The 19751-nt window shown below is 44.5% G+C and overlaps 1 protein-coding gene across 4 annotated transcripts in view; it reads right to left on the bottom strand.

The window, feature by feature from the left end:
• The window catches only part of STRA6 (signaling receptor and transporter of retinol STRA6), a 126315-nt gene that overhangs the window by 41467 nt on the left and 65097 nt on the right, over window positions 1-19751 (bottom strand). For all 4 annotated transcript variants that reach the window (XM_033919722.1, XM_033919723.1, XM_033919721.1 and 1 more), the window contains 6 exons: window positions 19442-19527; window positions 16965-17104; window positions 12871-13037; window positions 10479-10595; window positions 9180-9247; window positions 370-440 (listed from right to left, as the gene is read on the bottom strand). In XM_033919722.1, coding sequence (XP_033775613.1) covers window positions 370-440; window positions 9180-9247; window positions 10479-10595; window positions 12871-13037; window positions 16965-17104; window positions 19442-19527 — 649 coding nt within the window. The remainder of the gene's footprint in view (window positions 1-369; window positions 441-9179; window positions 9248-10478; window positions 10596-12870; window positions 13038-16964; window positions 17105-19441; window positions 19528-19751) is intronic.

The following is a 19751-nucleotide window of genomic DNA, read 5'->3' as shown; positions in this document are numbered from 1 at the left end:
ATATGTTGCTTTTCTGGTCACAGTACAGAGAAGATGCCCACATTGTTTGGAGAGATACAAATCATTTAGAGATCCGTATAATGGATAGCAGAGATGTTTGGTTTTATATTGCTTTCCATTACCTAAGAAAGAACAGAGAGGATAAACGACTTATTAAAACTAAAATAAACTTTTTGCTTTTTTAGAAGTTTCAGGCAGGAACTTCTGGGGAGCCCAAAGGTCACAGACACCATTGTATCTGTGGAATTCTTCTGTTAGTCCATGTGTGAAGATGCTTTTATTATTAATGGACCTAAGAAACCAGAGTATTTCTTACTATTATCAGTACAGCAGACTTACAAATATGGAGTGTCTAAAATTGACCCTTACCTTGCTGGAACGTGTAGATGTAGGAGCGCAGGAATAGCCACGGCCGGAAGCTCTGGTTAGGATTATAGCCTCTAGAGAATAGAAAGAAAAAAAACAAAAAGAAACAGCATATAGTTAACAATGCACTTAAACATCCTACACCAGGGCTGCCCAAGTCCGGTCCTCGAGATCTACTGGCAGGACAGGTTTTCTGGATATCCGCAATGAATATGCATGAGAAAGATTTTCCTGCACTGCCTTCTTGGTATGCAAATCTCTCTCATGTCTATTCATTGTGGATATCCTGAAAACCTGGCCTGCCAGTAGATCTCAAGGACCGGACTTGGGCAGCCCTGAGCAAGATCTTTGGGATTTTTTGATGCTGTGGGAGGTACATTGAATGAACATTTAGGGGAGGAATATATGCAACAAGAGAGCTAATAAGGTTCAATGAAAGATGTCATCAGGTAGTCAAAGTCTGTTACAGCAATGTCCCCAACCTTGTCCTGGAGGACAACCAGCCAGTCAGGTTTTCATGATAGCCCTAATGAATATGCATGAGAGAGATTTGCCTGCACTGCCTTCGTGATATGCAAATCTCTCTCATGCCTGTTCATTGTGGATATCCTGAAAACCTGGCCTGCCAGTAGATCTCTGGCCAATATGCCAGAGTGTAGATAGAAGAAATTTGTTGTTACAGCTAAGGACAATGTACCAACACTGGATTGCTATTTGACCTTTTATACAATAGTACTGAAAAAAGATGGGGGGGGGAAATAATACCATGCCAATAGAACAAAAAAACTCCCACCAGAAATGTTTAGAACAGTGGTTCCCAAACCCTGTCCTGGGGGACCCCCAGCCAGTCGGGTTTTCAAGATATCCCTAATGAATATGCATGAGAGAGATTTGCATATAATGGAAGCGACAGGTATGCAAATCTCTCTCATGCATATTCATTAGGGATATCTTGAAAACCCGACTGGCTGGGGGTCCCCCAGGACAGGGTTTGGGAACCACTGGTTTAGAACTACCAAACACACCAGCTGTTAGAGCAGTGCTGCTTTCATAGCAAAACCAAAGCAAAAGCCTCAGTTATATAGGTGGGGTTAACCCTCGCCACCATCCATCCATCATAGGCAGAAAAAAAAAAACTTTCATTTACTTTTTAATCAGGATTCCCTGGTTTAATTTAGCACAGGGCTGCCCAAGTCTGGTCCTCGAGATCTACTGGCAGGCCAGGTTTTCAGGATCTCCACAATGAATATGCATGAGAGAGATTTGCATACCATGAAGGCAGTGCAGGTAAATCTTTCTCATGCATATTCATTGTGGATATCCTGAAAACCTGGCCTTCTAGTAGATCTCAAGGACTGGACTTGGGCAGCCCTGATTTAGCAAGTTTTCTTACTTTTGTGTGCATTATTTTTTTTTTTTTGCTATTTTGCTTTACTAATATCAAGGTGGTTATTGACTATTATTGATATTTATGTATTTATAAAGGGCTCCTTTTACAAAGGTGCGCTAGCGTTTTTAGCGCGCACACACAATTAGTGCGCGCTGTAGCACGCGCTAGCTGAAAAATTACCGCCTGCTTAAAAGGAGGCGGTAGCAGCTAGCACGTGCGGCATTTTAGTGCGCACTAAAACCGCTAGTGCACCTTTGTAAAAAGAGCCCAAAATGTTTTCTGGCTTTAGTCTGATACACATATTTATGTATGCTGTTTGACTCATTATTAACAATTTTTATGTTTTTAATTCATGGCATTATTTCTAAATTCATGACAATTCCTAAGGTTTTAATGTTATCATTTTATTGGGTTTTTTTAGACATTTGATCATATGTATAATTGTTTATCTTCTTTCTCTCTTCATATTCATTTTATCTGATTTCAATCAGACAACTTATGTCATGGTATATATGTAATTGTTTTTTATCATTATGTTTTTAGACTCCTGAAGAAGGCCCGTTTGGGGCCAAAACATGATCATGTCGAGTCCTTTTAACTAATAAATAAGATTGAACACCAATCAGTCACCTTCATTGTTTTTCTTCTGAGTTACCAGTTATGTCACAAGACATATCCAGTCACTGGCTAATCTGTTAAACCAGATATTCAATGGGAGATATCTGTCTATGTTCCTCTGAATATCGCTGGATAGCCATCCATGTGCTATTTAGTTGTCCGGGTGCCATTCCCAGCTGGCTAAATAGTGCCGAATATCATCCCCTATTTTTCTGAGCTATTTATATTCATGCATTTTAATATTGTCCACCTTGTAATTGTAGAGACAATATGATTCTGCTTTAGGATGCTCACAGCGACACCTAGAGGCTCTACTAGAACAATATATTTTTACTTTACTATGACATCACTGGTTGCTAGAGAAAAGTCATATCCCCTCTGAGCTGTATTACAATGAAGAGAGCAGACTTGTTTTGCAGGGAATCACCAAGGGGTAGTGCTGATTTTAAATCCTTTTCTTTGGCTCCTTGCCTTCCTGGTCCATGTCCTGCATGTGTGGGGAAGCTCATCCAGCATCTAAGTTGAATTTACTTTGAATATCTACCCTTTAAATTTAGGGGCATAAAATGTGAAATGGGAACAAAGGCAGTTTTAGGACAGGAAAAAAAGTTAGAAGCCTAAGCACATAAATTTGGCTTATAAATCTAGGCACTTCAATGACAGACTCTGTCGTCCCACTTGCTGACATTCAGTGACAACTGGAGAGTTCTGCTGAATATGAGCTCTGATCATCATCACTTAATGCAGGGATAGGCAATTCCGGTCCTCGAGAGACGGAGCCAGGTCAGGTTTTCAGGATATCCACAATAAATAGGCATGAGATAGATTTGCATCTCAAGGAGGCAGTGCATGCAAATCCATCTCATACATATTCATGGTGGAGATCCTGAAAACCTGACCTGGCTTCGGCTCTCGAGGACCGGAATTGCCTACCCCTGGCTTAGTGCTAGGATGGTCTGGGGCAGACCCGGTATTAGCCAGGAACTGTCTATATTCAGTGCTAGTACCCTGATATCTGTCTATACAAGGAGAACCATACAAATACACTTCCCCCTTCCCATTCGCAGTTTCCCTACTTGCGATTTCACATAATTGTGATTTTTTTTGGGTGGGGGAGGAGGGAAAAAAAACACCCATATTTTTGTCTTCCCCTCGGCATCCCGGCCATACCTGGTGATCTAGCTGGTTTTCGGGGCAGGAGCGATCTTCCTACACTCCTGCCCCATGCAGATAGCCATTAGGAAATGGCTGTGGGGAGTTCCCGTAGTCTCTCGAGAGACTACGGGAACGCCCCACAGCCATTTCCTAATGGCTATCTGCATGGGGCAGGAGCGTAGGAAGATCGCTCCTGCCCCAAAAACCAGCTAGACCACCAGGTAAGGCCGGGATGCCAGGGGAAGGTGGATGGGGGGTGGGTCAGAGCCGGATATTCACGGTTTTTCGCCATTCGCGGTCCGGCTCTGCCCCTATCCCCCGCGAATAATGAGGGAGAAGTGTAGCAGCAGATATGGGCCGGCTCTGAACATCTGTGTGTAAAACCACTGGCTGTCCAGATAATTTTTAAGCTCCTGAATTTTCAGCTGAAAGGCTCCTAAGTTTGGCTAAAAATAGGTCATAAATGTAGAATCTCAGCTTTTGTTTGCATATTGGGCCCTAAGAGTTTTGGCTAAGCTTCAAATCAAACAAGTTTTTCTAATTGGTTTCAGCGCTGAGGTTTCATCATTTAGGGCACCTTTTAGCGCTTAGCCCCTGCGCTACGTGGAAAATACTAACGCCACCTCTATGGAGGCGTTAGCGTCTAGCGCGTTCGCTAAAACCGCTAACGCAGCTTAGTAAAAGGAGCCCTATAGTCACACAAAAACAGGAGATAGTACTGTAGATTTGCTGCCCCCTTAAAGCAGCCAGGATCACCATCGCTGGTTTGTTTGTTTTTCTTCAGTTCTATTAGTACATGTCACCTCCATCGGCTTATAAAGGTCATCTGACTCCTTTATCCCTTTTGGCAATTCCCATGTGATTACTTTCTCTACAACATGCTCAGTTCAGACACAAAAGTTAAGTGAGAAGAACTACAGTGCACCAAATTCTGGGGAAACAAAACAGTTCATAGACAACGGCGCGAAAGACAAAGGCGCGCCCAGACAATGGAGCGCAGCGCGGAGGCGCGCGCCACTCAAAATTACTGTTTTTAGGGGCTCCGACGGGGGGTTTTGTTGGGGAACCCCCCCACTTTATTTAATAGACATCGCGCCGGCGTTAGGGAGGGTTTGGGGGATTGTAACCCTCCACATTTTACTGTAAACTTAACTTTTTCCCTAAAAACAGGGAAAAAGTGAAGTTTTCAGTAAAATGTGGGGGGTTACAACCCCCCACCCCCCCACAACGCCCCCACAACGCGGCGCGATGTCTATTAAGTAAAGTTGGGTGTTCCCCCCCACGCCCCCCCGTCAGAGCCCTAAAAACATTAATTTTGAGCGGCGCGCGCCTCCGCGCTGCGCTCAATTATCTGGGCGCTTTTGACCTGACACCAACAAAACGAGTCACAGCAGTACCAATGAACTCTCATTATAGGTACAAATAATCAAAGCATCAGGCAAACAGAAGGGTCAGTAACTTTATGAAGAATGCATGAATACACAGCCCTTTATCCACAGTCAATACCTGTTCTGAGCAGACACACAACATTGTTCATATCCTTCATAAAAATTGGTGCTACTTCAAGGCAGATGTGCTAGAGGAACACACAGCTGTTGTATAGTCATTTCTGTTGCATGAAAGGATATTGCAAAAATATCAGGCTCTTATAAAGGAGTAATGAGTGTTTGAACTAGGGAAATGGTGATGACAGAAGTAAATACTAGACCAGGGGTCTGCAACCTTTAAGACATAAAGAGCCACTTGGACCCGTTTTCGAAAAGAAAAAAAAACTTGGAGCCGCAAAACCATTATAAAACAAATCTAACACTGCATATATTGTTTCTTATCTTAATGCTATATACAGGATCACTAAATTGAAAATAAAATCATTTTTCCTACCTTTGCTATTTGGTGATTTCATGAGTCTCTGGTTGCACTTTCTTCTTCTGACTGTGCATCCAATCTTTCTTCCTTTCTTTCAGCCTCCTGTATGTTTCCTCTCCTCCAGACCTCATTCTCTCCCCCAACTTTTTCTTTCTGTCTCCCTGTTCCCCCTTCTTTCTGTCTCCGTGCTGTCCCCCAAGCCACTCGGTTTGCTGCCACCGCAATCGGGGAACAGCCCCCAAGCCACCGCCGTCCCAAGCTTTCCCTGCAGAAGTGTTGCGCTGACCAGCATTCCGCTCCCTGACGTCAATTCTGATGTAGGAGAGGAAGTTCCGGGCCAACAAGGCATTTCTCCTCATTCCATCCAGCCTGAGCCCCATCTCTCCTTGATCCAGCATTTCCCTTCTGTGTCTGTCAGAATTACCATTCCACCTATTTTCCAGCATCCCCCTTCTTTGTGTCCATCTCACCTATATCCCTATCTCACCACTTTTTCAGAATCTTCATTTGTCTCTGTCCTTATCTTTACGCCATGTTCACCATTTTCCCTTTCAATGTCTTTATCTCCCCCCCACACACACACTTTTTCAGTATTACTTCTATGTCTCTATTTCACCTCCTCTTCATGTCCCCTCTGTATCTCTATCCTTATTCAGTAGGTCCTGCTTACCCTTTCTCTTCTTTGTGTCACTATCTCCATTTTCAGCTTTCCCCCCCTTTTCCTTTGTTACTGCACCCTGTAGCTAGAATCTTTCCACCCTCCCTCCACTCAGGCCCAGCCCAGTATGAAATATTTCCTTTTGTTTCCCTCCCCTCTCTCTTTCTCTCTCTCTTCTGCTCCCTCACCCACGAGTCCTGCATCTGGCCCTCTCCCTTCTACCTGCACCTGGCAACACCCCCCTGCTCCGCGGCTCTCTTCAGCAACTTGTCAGCAGCGGTGATCAAGACAAGCTGCCGACATCGAGGCCTTCCCTCTACGAGTCCCGCCTTTGTGGAAAAAGGAAGTTGAAACAAGCGGGACTCGCAGAGGGTAGGCCCCGACGTCAGAAGCTTGTGTCGATCGCTGCTGCTGAGTTGCCGAAGAGAGCCGCGGAGCAGGGGATGTGGCCGGAAGCAGGTAGAAGGGAGAGGGAGATAGGAAGGCTGTAGATCTCCGGAGCATGACACCGACCCCGGCCAGGATGATTTCTTTTTCAGACGTGCACCTTACAAGTCCGGCGTCGCGGCGGGAAATAGCCATGCTGAGCAGTGAGCTCAGCACTACACAGATGAAAGCCTTGCTTGCTGATTGGTCCGGCGGCACGGCGGGGCGGGGCCGCCGGACCAATCAGCAAGCAAGGCTTTCATCTGTGTGTGCTGAGCTCACTGCTCAGCATGGCTATTTCCCGCCGCGACGCCGGACTTGTAAGCTGCATTCCTGCGTGACACACTACCGGAGCCGCAGCAAAGGTGGAAAAGAGCCGCATGCGGCTCTGGAGCCGCGGGTTGCCGACCCCCGTACTAGACCGACTGCTTTCCTGATGCCGTAATTGAAACTGCTACTACTATTTGTCATGAAGAAGGACAAGGTACTACTCGAAAGGGTCCAGAGAAGAGCAACTAAGATGGTTAAAGGGCTGGAGGAGTTGCCGTACAGCAGAAGATTAGAGAAACTAGGCCTCTTCTCCCTCGAACAGAGGAGATTGAGAGGGGCCATGATTGAAACATTCAAGGTACTGAAGGGAATAGATTTGGTAGATAAGGACAGGTTGTTCACCCTCTCCAAGGTAGGGAGAACGAGAGGGCACTCTCTAAAATTGAAAGGAGATCGATTCCGTACGAACATAAGGAAGTTCTTCTTCACCCAGAGAGTGGTAGAAAACTGGAACGCTCTTCCAGAGTCTGTCATAGGGGAAAACACCCTCCAGGGATTCAAGACAAAGTTAGACAACTTCCTGCTGAACCAGAACATACGCAGGTAGAGCTAATCTCAGTTAGGGCACTGGTCTTTGACCAGAGGGCCGACCCAGCAGCGACAATTCTTATGTTCTTATTTCTTTAGCGCTGAAAGACGAAACTCTAGCCATTTCTGCAAGGGCTCCGAATATAATGTACTTTTCACAACTGAATTCTTTTAACAGATTTGATAGAAACATAATAGTCTAAAGCACAATTTAAAAATTTTGTTATAAATATGCATCTACATTTGGGGATTAATGATGAAACTAGTGGCGACTAATGAAAAAGTGTTGTGGATACACTCGTTTGAGACCACTTCAGATGGTCCCTTTAAATATTTAAAGATTCGTTTAAAAATGGAACTGTTTTGCTTTACAAATTGATCTTTTTTTTGCTTTGAAACACGTGGGATTTTGCTTTCACTAACTATCATCACATAAACATATGCTGCTGGAGATCTCTTAGGGCCTGTTTTACAAAGCCGCGCGGCAGCAGCCTCGAATCCCTTTAAATCTCTACGGGCTTCGGGGCCGTTACCGCGGCTTTGTAAAACAGGCCCTAAGTGTTATAATCATTTTAAAGTTTTTGAACCGATTGTCTCTAAGGATTCATGTTGCCGGGTATAATATTTTTACTTATATATCCCTAGTTCATTCGGGGTTTTTCCTATGTTTGCTGTGCACCTTATTTGTAAGAGTCAGATATATAATTCTTTATACACAGTCGGGGTGCTGTCACTTGTTTCTTCTGACGCTTACCTGATCGGTTATAATGCACTCAATATACATATCCAGGTTTTATTACTGCATATTAAATTGATGGTTCAGTTGACTTAACTAAACTAAAGCTTACCTTAGTATATACCAAGTCATCATTCTGAGAAGGCTCAACTCGGTTTAGAGCAATTAAATAAACAGGGAATGATTTACAAATGATAAATAGAAGATACAAATTGCAAAATTTCAAAATAATTAATTTTCAAAATGTTTGGCAAAGAGAGTAGTTTTTAAAGATTTACGGAAAAATTGAAATGAACTGGAACTCCTTTAAAAAAAAGGGGAGATCATTCCAGAGTTGAGAGAGTTTAAAGAGCAAAGATTGACTGAAGATCTTGACTCCTTTAATCCCTTTTTTAGAAGGAAGGGAAAGTTTAAATTGTTGGATACCTCTTGCAAAGGAGAATCGGTAAACATTCCAAAATAAAGGTATAAGAGGATTAAAGATTTTAAAAGAAATACAAGCGCATTTAAATTGAATTCTAAAATAAACCGGGAGCCAATGAAGACTCTGAAGCAAAGGGGTCACATGCCAATGAAGGCAGAGAGCCGAAACACAGCCACGTTGAGCCCTGTATTACCACTGAGTTTTGCACAAACACCCTTTATGATCTACTGTGAATAAAGATTGCCTATCGGAATCTGGCAAATTCTGGTCTTCTGTGTGTCCCACTTTCTGCTTGTTCGGATTGTGATACCCGTGGGATGCAGTTCTCCTGTTTGTTTGTTTTCTATCAATTAAAGCCCCTGTTTGATATGAAGGGGTTTACTACAAAAGGACTGCCTGCTTCTGATACCGGTTCCCCGTGTTTAATGTTATTTTCATTTAAAAAAAGTTCTCCAATGTCAGAATATGAAAAAACAAAACAGCTTAACATCTTTGTCAGGCTTCAACATTTGTTTCTTTGTGTATTAATCTTTTCATTCCTGGAACATTGCTGCTGCTTAAGTCTTCTCAACAAATATAATTCTAACAAGTCTTTGTGCAATTAATCCTCTAGTGGCTGCAAAAAAAATCTTACAACATAACACGTGATATATATTACTTTTAATACCATTTTCTTTCTTACCGTGTCTTCTGCTGGTTTTTATTCAAGATGTTCTTCAGATATTTCTCACAGTAACTTCTCCCAGAAGCCTGAATATAAAAGGGTAAATATTTGAGGATGATGCTGTATGGATTTTCTCTTCTGCCAGCACTCCCCCTTCAGTAGAGTCAATGTTAGTCTTAGAAGTTAAATCTTCATGCAAGTAAACTGCCCAACAGACAGAGACTTTTGAAACGCTCACTAGAAAGAAATAGGCCTAAGAAGAAAGCATCACGCTCTATAAAAACCATCTCCAAGAAAAGGTGAAAGGTTTTGTGGAAAGCATTATTATTTAACAAAGAGTTCCAAGATTCTGGGGAGCAACACCCACTATCACTATACAGAACTGGGGGTCTGATCCTGCTTTTCAACCTAGTCTCCAAAACATTCTGAATCCTGCAGAACTGAATGTTCCTTAGAGAAAGGTAGGACTACCCACAAACTATTGCATTTTGGGCCGGATTCTCTACAGTCACCATTCATTTAACGATGGCGCTAAACCATGTATTTTACTGTCCAATTATTAAAATGGCTCACCGTGGTCTTTTCCATGCTGTCTAGCAGCCTCAAATTGTACAGGTCATTAATATTAAAACTGTAGTATAACGAGGTCATTAATATTAAAATGCCATCTATGGAAGATTCTTCAAAAGGCCCCTCCATTTACGACCCCTTTAAATATTGGCTCCTCCATTTACAAGGAATCAGGGCCAGCAGGGTTTGAACTCTCGTAGCTTTACTTTCCTGTCAGCGCCTGAGCACCGATTGGCTCAGGCACTGACAGGAAAATAAAGCAGCTCAAACCCACAACCACAAATGACTGATTCCTTCTAAATGAAGCCCAAAAAAAGCTTGGTAGCCTAGTGCCCTCCCCCCCCCCCAACACACACACCACTGATGCCCCCCATGCAAAAGATCGGCATGAGGGATACCCACTTCTGCTGCAGGGTTGGGAACCCCCCCCAACCACATCAAGCCTGTTGGTCTAGTGGGTCATCCCCCCCCTTTTAACCCCCGCCGTACCTTTTTTAGAAGACCGGCAGGAGGGATGCTCACTCCCACCCACCAGCAAGACCACCTCTTCAAAATGGCCAACCTTCCCCTTCCCGGCGCATCCTGGATGCACCGGATGGGGGGCCTAAGGCCCTGTACATTTAATAAAGCCTCCATAAATAAAAAATATAAGTTAAAAAATGTGGGAAAACCCCTGCTTTCGCTGTGTCTGCTCTGCGCCATTCTCTAGACATCCCAGCATGCACTGTAGCAGAACAGAACAGTTACCTTGTAATTTGATGCCCCTCTACAATTCCTCAGTAGCAATGCAGGGTAGATGAAACTGAGGGCTAAGAAACAGGAAATCTGTGGTAGGGCTGATAGCAAGGAGTAGAACTTGTAATACTGGAAAGAGAAAGAGAAAGCCTTGATGAACACCCTATATACAAGTCCTGCTTATCCTAAAATGATGGTGAAGGGGCTGATAGTCAGCAGTTTTAAACCACCGATAGCCATGGGCAGAAATGAGCTCAAATATACCAAGACATTTCCAAGCAACGGAACTGAATATCCAGGTCAACTAAACAATCTAGAAGCTATGGGTGCCCTTTGATATTCAGTGCCAACACCCACATAAGCTAAGCAGGCAAAGATAGGCCTGTCTTTTGTGTGGTCCTGTCTGCCAGCTTAGCTACGCATGCTCCGACACTGAATTTGGGAGTCGGCACTGAATCTCAGCGGGTAGGGTTACCAGACGTCTGGATTTCCACGGACATGTCCGGGTTTTGAAAAGCTTCCAGGCAGCAGCGACGTCGGGACGGCATCTGTGCATGCAACCCCATGATGTCACACACGCATGCAAACATGCGTCACACCACTGCATGCGTAGATGCCATCCGGACAAGCGACCAGGTTGAGGGGGCAGGGCTGGGGATGGAATGGGGGCGGGACTGTGGGTGGGGCCATGGGGCCAGATTTTCGATCCCGAAAATCTGGTAGCCCTATCAGTGGGCACCCATAGCCTCTTGTTTTTAGGGGAGGGGGGGAACACTCAGTGAGGAAAAATCCCCTTGCGTGGTCTCTGGGGAGTCTCCAAACATAGGACAATTTTGCAGCTTAGATTAACTTTCCATATGAGACTCGCAAAATCAAGAGTCATCCCTGAGACCCCCTTAGGGGTCTCTGCCTTCATCCCCTAGGGCTCCGTGGCATCTATGTCCCTGCGTTTTGCCAAGCTGCAGTCCTGGGGTTCTGAAAGGAAGCAGCGTATACATATTCATTGTGGACATCCTAAAAAGCTGACTAGGGTGACAGCAATCTTGCCCTAAATGAATTTTAATCCATTTTATGATAACCCAGCTATCTGTATCTTTGCCTAATTATCACCACCTATGCTTTTATCTGTCTGGCTTTGTTTTTCTTGGCCTCTTCTCTTCTAAAGAGCATTAAAAACCCCTTGAAAATCATGCTTATTTAATATCAACTGCATATATTTTATCCATGTGTGTAAAATAAAATATTCATCCATCAGGTATGTTTTGGCAGCCAAGCAGATTATATATTGCATGTAAACATCAATTCAGTTTTATGTTTCATAGAAAAACATACTTTGCTTTTTTACTGGATTTTGTGTGTGAACCTCTATTGCAGAAACAGACATACAAAGGGCTCCTTTTACTAAGGTGCGTTAGGGCCTTAACGCGCGGAATAGCATTGAGCTGGCATTATTCTATAAGCGTACCGCGCGGTTTAGCGTGCGGTAATTTCGTGCGTGCACTAAAAACACTAGCACACCTTACTAAAAGGAGCCCAAAGTCTTACAAAGAAAATCCCAAGAATAAATAGCTGTGCAAAAATAGTTTTCTTGGCTACTGGCTCTTGAAGCCCAGTGTTAATTTTGTGCAACCAGCTGTTTAATGTACACTTCTCGCTCCGGATTCGCGGGGCATAGGGGCAGAGCCGGACCACAAATGGTGAAATACCGCAAATATCTTCTGGTCCGGCTCTGACCCACCCCCGCCTTCCTCCTGCCTTCCCCCCGGCGTCCCGGCCTTACCTGGTGGTCTAGCGGGCTTTCGGGGCAAAAGCGATCTTCCTACGCTCCTGCCCCGTGCAGATCGCCATCAGGAAATAGCTGCCGTGTGTTCCTGTAGTCTCTTGAGACTACGACGGAAACTGCCCACAGCCATTTCCTATTGGCGACCAACAAGGGGCAGGAGCGTAGGAAGATCGCTCCTGCCCCGAAAGCCCGCTAGACCACCAGGTAAGGCCGGGACGCCGGGGGGAAGGCTTAACTGTGGGGTTTTTTTCTTTTTTTTCCCCCTCCCCCAAAAATTGCGAATATGTGAAATCGTGATTGCCGAAACCGCGAATGGGGAGGGGGAAGTGTATTTCAGTCTTAGTATTAATTATTAAGTGTATCTGTAGATATGAAATTCTACTGCTAATCATTTGTATAGTGCTGCTAGATTTATGCAGCGCTGTACATTAGAACAACAAAAACAAAAACCCATTTATTTTTTATTCCCAGTGAATCAAAACACTGCACTCTCCTTGCTGTCATTTCATGCCCTGCAATCGCCTCTACTTCCGTCACCATGAGGGGGTAAGCTTGAAGCCTGACTAGAACGCAAGACCTAGGGCAAGCCAAGTTTTGCATCTCCCGCATGAATTCTGTTACCTTGGGCAATTGAGGGCACTCAATTTTCTGCCAGATAAGAATCCCGCAGTGGAACCAGGAGAGCGCGCTGCCGAGGATGTCTCCAGCTCTGTGCCGCACCGTCATACACGCAAGCAAAGGATAATAGAGTGCAGGGTAATAAAACAAAGCCAAGATCTTCCAGTACTCTAGAGAAAGGAGAGAGAAAAACAAACAGCTCCTAATCCAAATGCAATGAAAAGTAAATCGGTCGGTTCATCTTTTGCCAATGACTCAGGTCACCCAGGAGGCACCAGATGTGGGGTTCAGTGCATCCAAGATTACACAAAATATATTTTGACTTATTTTTTTTTTTGAAGCAGTGTTGTCACACGACTCCAGGACCACCCAACATTTATCATGTCCTTTACGCTATTAACGAATGCAGGCAGTAATTCATTCAAGGATTCAGAGTATATTTGTCTAATAAGACTTACTAATCCCAGAATGGTTGAGAATGGGACCTTAGCATCCTTAGGGCCCCTTTCACAAAGCTGCGGTGGCAATGCTGCCATGGTAAATGCACCGAAGCTCAGAGGAATTGAATGGGCTTTGGCCTACTTACCAAAGCAGCATCACTACCGCGGCTTTGTAAATGGGGCCCTTCATATTAAAACATGCTTTAGCTTTAGTTTTTGAAACAAGGCTATTATGAGAGCGTTATTTATTTATTCATTCAATTTTTTAGCCCGTCCTCCCAAAGAAGCCCAGAACGGGTTACAAGGTACATCGATAATAATCGAGACAGGACAGAGATGACATAATTTACATACATTACAATATAGACATGACAATAATTTACGGTGTCAGGTCAAAAGCGCGCCGGGACAAAGGTGCGCGCAGACAACTGAGCATAATGCGGAGGCGTGCGCCGAAGAAAATGACTGTTTTAAAGGGCTCCGACGGGGGTGTGTGGGGGGGGAACCCCGCCACTTTACTTTATACAGATCGCGCTGCGTTGTGGGGGCGTTGTTGGGGGGGTTTGGGGGGTTGTAACCCCCCACATTTTACTGAAAACTTCACATTTTCCCTAAAAAACAGGGAAACAGTTAAGTTTCCAGTATAATGAGGGCGGATACAAGCCCCCAAACCCCCCACAATGCCGCCGCAATCTGTATTAAGTAAAGTGGGGGGGGGGGGGTTCCCCAACAAAACCCCCCGTCGAAGCCCCTAAAATCACTATTTTTCTTCAGCGCACCCTTCCGTCTTGCGTTCAGTTGTAGGCGCACACCTTTGTCTTCGGCGGTTTTGTCTATGAACCTAATTTACAATATAGACAGGACAATAAAACATACGCACTAAGTAGCATCTAATGAGATTAGGTGGCGTAGGTGCGTTGACTGAGTGGAATTTCTAGGTGAATGACTTTAAGGCGCTGGGTTTGTATGTTGGTGTAGCAGCTCACCTCGAGCCTGACGAAGTGGCTGAAACATGGATTCGTGTCGGGAAGGGTGTAATTAACTTCACAAAAGAAATTCCACTAAGCGACTTAAGTTAGAAAACTTAGGGCTCCTTTTACTAAGGTGCGCTGGCGTTTTTAGCGCGCGCTAAGCCCACGCTACGCTTCTAGAACTAACGCCAGCTCAATGCTGGCATTAAGGTCTAGCGCGCCTGGCAATTTAGCGTGCGCTATTTCGCGCGTTAAGGCCCTAACGCACCTTTGTAAAAGGAGCCCTTAGATAAGTCATTGGTAATGAGATGAACTGAAACTGAGACATCAATAATTGCGAATGAAGATTAAATGCCAACGCTGGATCAATGAAAAGTCAAGCTGCACGATTAAAACTTTATTGTTTCTGACAGCATTCTGAAGATCCTGTTAAACTGCAATGTAATACTGAGTAGTTATAAAGTAATAATAATTTTATACCATATGTGACCAATAGCATAGTTGTGGTGTATTTGGAAAATTAGTTTTACTAAAGGCATCAGGAGTCTTCTACTACTTTGCTTGTCTTTAAATTAAGTATATGTTTGGTGTTGGACAAAATAGCCGGCTGGGAATGGCTCTTGGTCAGCTAAATAGTACCTAGCCGGCTATCCCTGTTATTCAGCAGGAGATTGCCAGCTATCTACCGTTGAATATCTCGTTTGGCAGACAGCCCAGTGAATGGATGTCACATGACATAGCCAGTCACCGCCAATATTCACAGGCTGGCCAGCTAAGTTCAGTAGCCAGACAGACCCACCCAACAAGCAGGTCTATCTTCAGCTGCTGATTTAGCCAGCCAGCCAATGAATATCGACTTAGCTGGATATATCTCAGCCATTAAAAATCCCCCAGAAAAATTCAATGCCAGTCGCTCGATACGTCGCCGGCATTGAATTTCCAGGTTCACCACAACCGCAGGAGACAGCTGGCTAGGGGCTAGATTCACTAAGTAAACCGATTGTGTACTGATCGGTTTGCGACCCGATTATACTCCGGACAGATTCACTTACCTCTGTGCCGATCCGATTCTGATCCATGCATGCAAATGAGGGGAACGGCATGCAAAGTAGGCAGGGACGCGATTCACTAAAGACATTTTGGAAACCGACTGGGCTGGCCGATCAATACAAGAAGCGACTGCTGAGGACCAGTCGCAAACGTCCTTGGGCCTGAAATCCCAGCCCTGCAGCCCGTCTCTGCCGCTCTGCTCTCTGCCCTTTCCAGCCGAGCCCTGCTCTTGCCGCCCCCGACTCTCCTGCTCTCTGCTGCCCTTCCCCGCAATGCAAGTCCGTGGTTTTAAAGCAGGGCTGCACTGCGGGGAAGGGTGGCAGAGAGCAGGAGAGTCAAAAATTGCCTGCTTTTAAATGACGGGGATCGCCCTTCCAGAGCAGGAGAGTCGGGGCCAGTAAAAAATAAAAAACAACAAACCCCAGCAAAAATGAACACCGAACACATGTGCAGACCATCTACAGGGAAAGCAGATGGTCTGCGCATGTGTCAGGATCGCACACTAGCGATCCATGCGGTCAGACGGCGTTCCTCCAGTCGCCCTCATTTTAATTTCATTGTTTTGTGAATTGGTCGGGCCTACACAGATCAGCCACAGAGAGTCAGGTAAGTGAATGTATGTCCTGTGGTCTGAATATTGGGTGGAATTTTACTCACAACTTTGGCAAAGTTATTCAGCTTTCGGAGGATTACCCAATAATGTCTTGATATGCTCATGGCACCGTCTAGTCACCTGAGCAAGCTGAGCTACAACTAGTCCACCAGAATATATCTAAAAGGGGTTATATACTAGTTTAGCCTATCTTATGATCATAACTTGAGACATTTACCTAGTAATTGTATGGTCTATCCAGTCTGCCCAACAAGGCAGTCAGAATAGTACCTGCCTTGTTTGAAGTGTGAAGGTTATTTATATTTTGCTCTTGAAGAGTACTTGAGCCAAAGATATTGTCAATCCAATGCAAGCTACGAGAATGCCGAGGAGCAGTAAGCAATGTTTATGAGTACTTCCCCAATATTAAGGACCTGCACATGTCAAACAACAGTACTGGATTTGCAGTCCACCATCAGTTAAACTAGGAGCCATGGTGTTAACATCAGTCAAGGAATTCTAGCCAACCTATTATAATCGAGTTCTAGTTTGATGTGACAACAGCGATGACATCAAGGGCTCCTTTTACGAAGGTGCACTAGCATTTTGTAAAACTACCGCCTGCTCAAGAGGAGGCGGTAGCGGCTAGCGTGCGCTATTCTGTGCGTTAAGGCCCTAACGTAAAAGGAACCCCACATTTATACTGTGCAGAAGAAAGGCCCTGCAATCTACTTCTGTGTTCTGTTCATCAAGTCGCTAGGACTTGAACACAAATCGATGGCACCTAACTAACTCTGACCTTTGACTCCTATCAGGTGGTTGCTGTGCTAGCTAAAATTAAAAATAGTACTTGCACTGTTAAAATCCTATGAAAAAAATTTTAAATGAAGTTAGCTTAGGAAATCAGTATTTGAGAAGTAGAAAAATTCCCAGATATGGTTGAATCTACAGTATATTAACAAGTCATATGCAGGGTAGATTCATAATAAGTAACTCTCAAAGACTTGTCTGCTATAACAGTTTGCACTGGCCTACCATCTTTACCTCGATTCTGCAGAGATGTGTTTGACAGAAAAGGAAGAGGGTTGTCATCCAGGAACACCTTGCACAAGGAGCAGATGAGAATCCCAAATACAGCAGCGATCAATCCTTTATTCTCCTGTTCCTCCAGAAAATTCACAGGGCTTTAAGAAAATGAGAGGGATGGGATGGAGTTACAAGATACAACGCTATCAATACTAGCAGAGGGGGACAGGACAAAAGTGCGCCGGACAAAGCCGCGCTGACATTTCGGCCCAGACAATTGCGCGCAAGACTCCAGCGTGCCGCTGTAAAAGTTCATTTTAAAGAGCTCTGATGGGGGTTGTGTGTGTGCGGGAACCCCAAACAACAACTCAAATCAGAACCCTATATGGAAAAAGATACACCCTCTGCAACACTAAAAGGCCTTACTCACATATAGTCATCAACCATACACCATACAAGGAGAAAGAAAAAGAAGTGGAGAAAAAAGCCTCAGTTCGGCTTCATATGACCAAAAAACTCCACTCCTAAAAGAACACCCCCCCCACTTTACTTAATACTGTTCGCGCTGGGGGGTGTAGGGGTTGCAAACCCCCCCCCCATTATACAGAAAACTTAACTTTTTCCTAAAAATCAGGAAAAAGTTAAGTTTCCTCTATAATGGGGGGTTCCAACCCCCCAAACCTCCCCCAACAGCAGCGCGAACACTATTAAGTAAACTGGGGGGGGGTGCCCCCTCCCACCCCCCGTCGGAGCTCTTTAAAATGAACTTTTCCGGCGGCGCACTGGAGTCTTGCGCCCAATTGTCTGGGCTCAAATGTCGGCGCGGTTTTGTCCAGCGCGCGAAGGACTGTGAACCCTAGCAGAGTGCATTCTAAAGTGCTTTTTCGTTCTACAAAGAGATTAGACCTAAAACAGGAAGTGAGAAAAAAGAGGGGTACAGAAGGATAAGCGTAACGGATATCGAAACAGAAAACTTGGGGCTCCTTTTACAAAGGTGCACTAGTGGTTTGCGCGTGCTAAAATGCCGCATGCGCTAGCCACTACCGCCTCCTTTTAAGCAGGCGGTAATTTTTCGGCTAGTGCACGCTATAGCTATTGTGCACGCTAGCCACTACCGCCTCCTTTTAAGCAGATGATAATTTTTCGGCTAGCGCGCGCTATAGCTATAGTGCGCGTTAGCTGCTACCGCCTCCTTTAAGTAGGCGCTAATTTTTCGGCTAGTGCGCGCTAGCCGCTACCGCCTCCTTTTAAGCAGGCGGTAATTTTTCGGCTAGCGTGCGCTATAGCTATTGTGCGCGCTAGCCACTACCGTCTCCTTTTAAGCAGGTGATAATTTTTCGGCTAGCGCGCGCTATAGCTATAGTGCGCGTTAGCTGCTACTGCCTCCTTTAAGTAGGCGCTAATTTTTCGGCTAGTGCGCGCTAGCCGCTACCGCCTCCTTTTAAGCAGGCCGTAATTTTTCGGCTATAGCGCGCGTTGGCCGAAAAATTACCGCCTGCTTAAAAGGAGGCATAGCGGCTAGCGTGCACCTTTTTAGTGCACGCAAAACGCTAGCGCACCTTTGTAAAAGGAGCCCTTGATTCACACATTTTATGCAATAAACCAACCAACAGCAGCAGAAGCGTCCTCCTCTTATTTTAAATACAGATGTTCCCAATTTCTGTACAAGGATCATAAAGTTTTGACCGTTACCACTGAAAAATGATAGGTACATTAGCAGATGTCATTAAACAATACAAAATTTAATCAATTTCAAAATTATTATGATAAGCGGAGTTTTTATTTTTTTTATGGAATAATGTTTACAGTTTCTTATCTATCTTAGTATAAATAATTTGTATTGTGCATATTTTACTTTGAATAAGTTTAGTGTCGCATTTTGTTAGTCAGTATCTTTATTGAATTATGTTATTTTCTTTTATAAGACACTGTTATTTGGATTTGTATTTTAATTACTTGTTGTAATTACTATTGTGTAAACTAGAGAGTTGCACGGGGACAGAAATCCCACCCATTCTCGCCCGTCCCCGTCAGGATCCTCTCCGTCCCCACCCGTCCCCGCAAGGAATTACCTCCATCCCCGCCTGTCCCCATAAAAAGCAGCAATTACTTCTGACAGGATTATCAATTCCACAGTTTCTTTTGTGTTTGCGCTGCTGTTTTCCTCATGGAATCTCTTTGGTGGAACCTTTTTTTTGTTTTCTGTTCAGGTAATTAACTTATAAACCCCCTCTTTTACTAAGGCTGACGTGTCCATTATATTATATGGACGAACCCTGCTTCCAAAGCCTTCCATCCCCGTGGGAGTTCCGTGGGTTAGGGGGGGATTCCCGCGGGATCCATGGGATTCCCGTGATCCCCGTTCCCGTGCAGATCTCTAGTGTAAACCGCCAAGAACTAATGGTTTGGCAGTATATAAAAATAAACTGTTATTATTATTTATTAAATGCTTATGGAGTCTTTTCCATCCTGTCCTTCCTATTGACTTATACTACCTGGGTATTCCCGGAACACCATTCAGACACCCTTTGCAAAGCTTTCGGCGCTTGACCAGCACAGACAAAACTACCAACACTGCCAGCTGTGAAAAGAGATGAGACAAGGGAAAATGAGAGAACAAGAGGATGAGGTGATAGCAGCTGTCTGCGAAGACCTTTCAGAGAAGGACAGGCGGTATCCTGTCTTTTCACACCTAAGGGTCCTGGGGCTAATCAAACCTTCTTTAAAGATGCAGCAGAAAAGAATGGAGCGTCAGAATTGATTTTAAAAATACATGAGAAACTGTGAGTAGCCAAATCCAACCAC

Source organism: Geotrypetes seraphini, chromosome 14, assembly GCF_902459505.1.
Source record: "Geotrypetes seraphini chromosome 14, aGeoSer1.1, whole genome shotgun sequence".
Lineage (NCBI taxonomy): Eukaryota > Metazoa > Chordata > Amphibia > Gymnophiona > Dermophiidae > Geotrypetes > Geotrypetes seraphini.
Note: the sequence above shows the minus strand (reverse complement) of the source record. Positions and strands in the feature narration are given on the sequence as shown.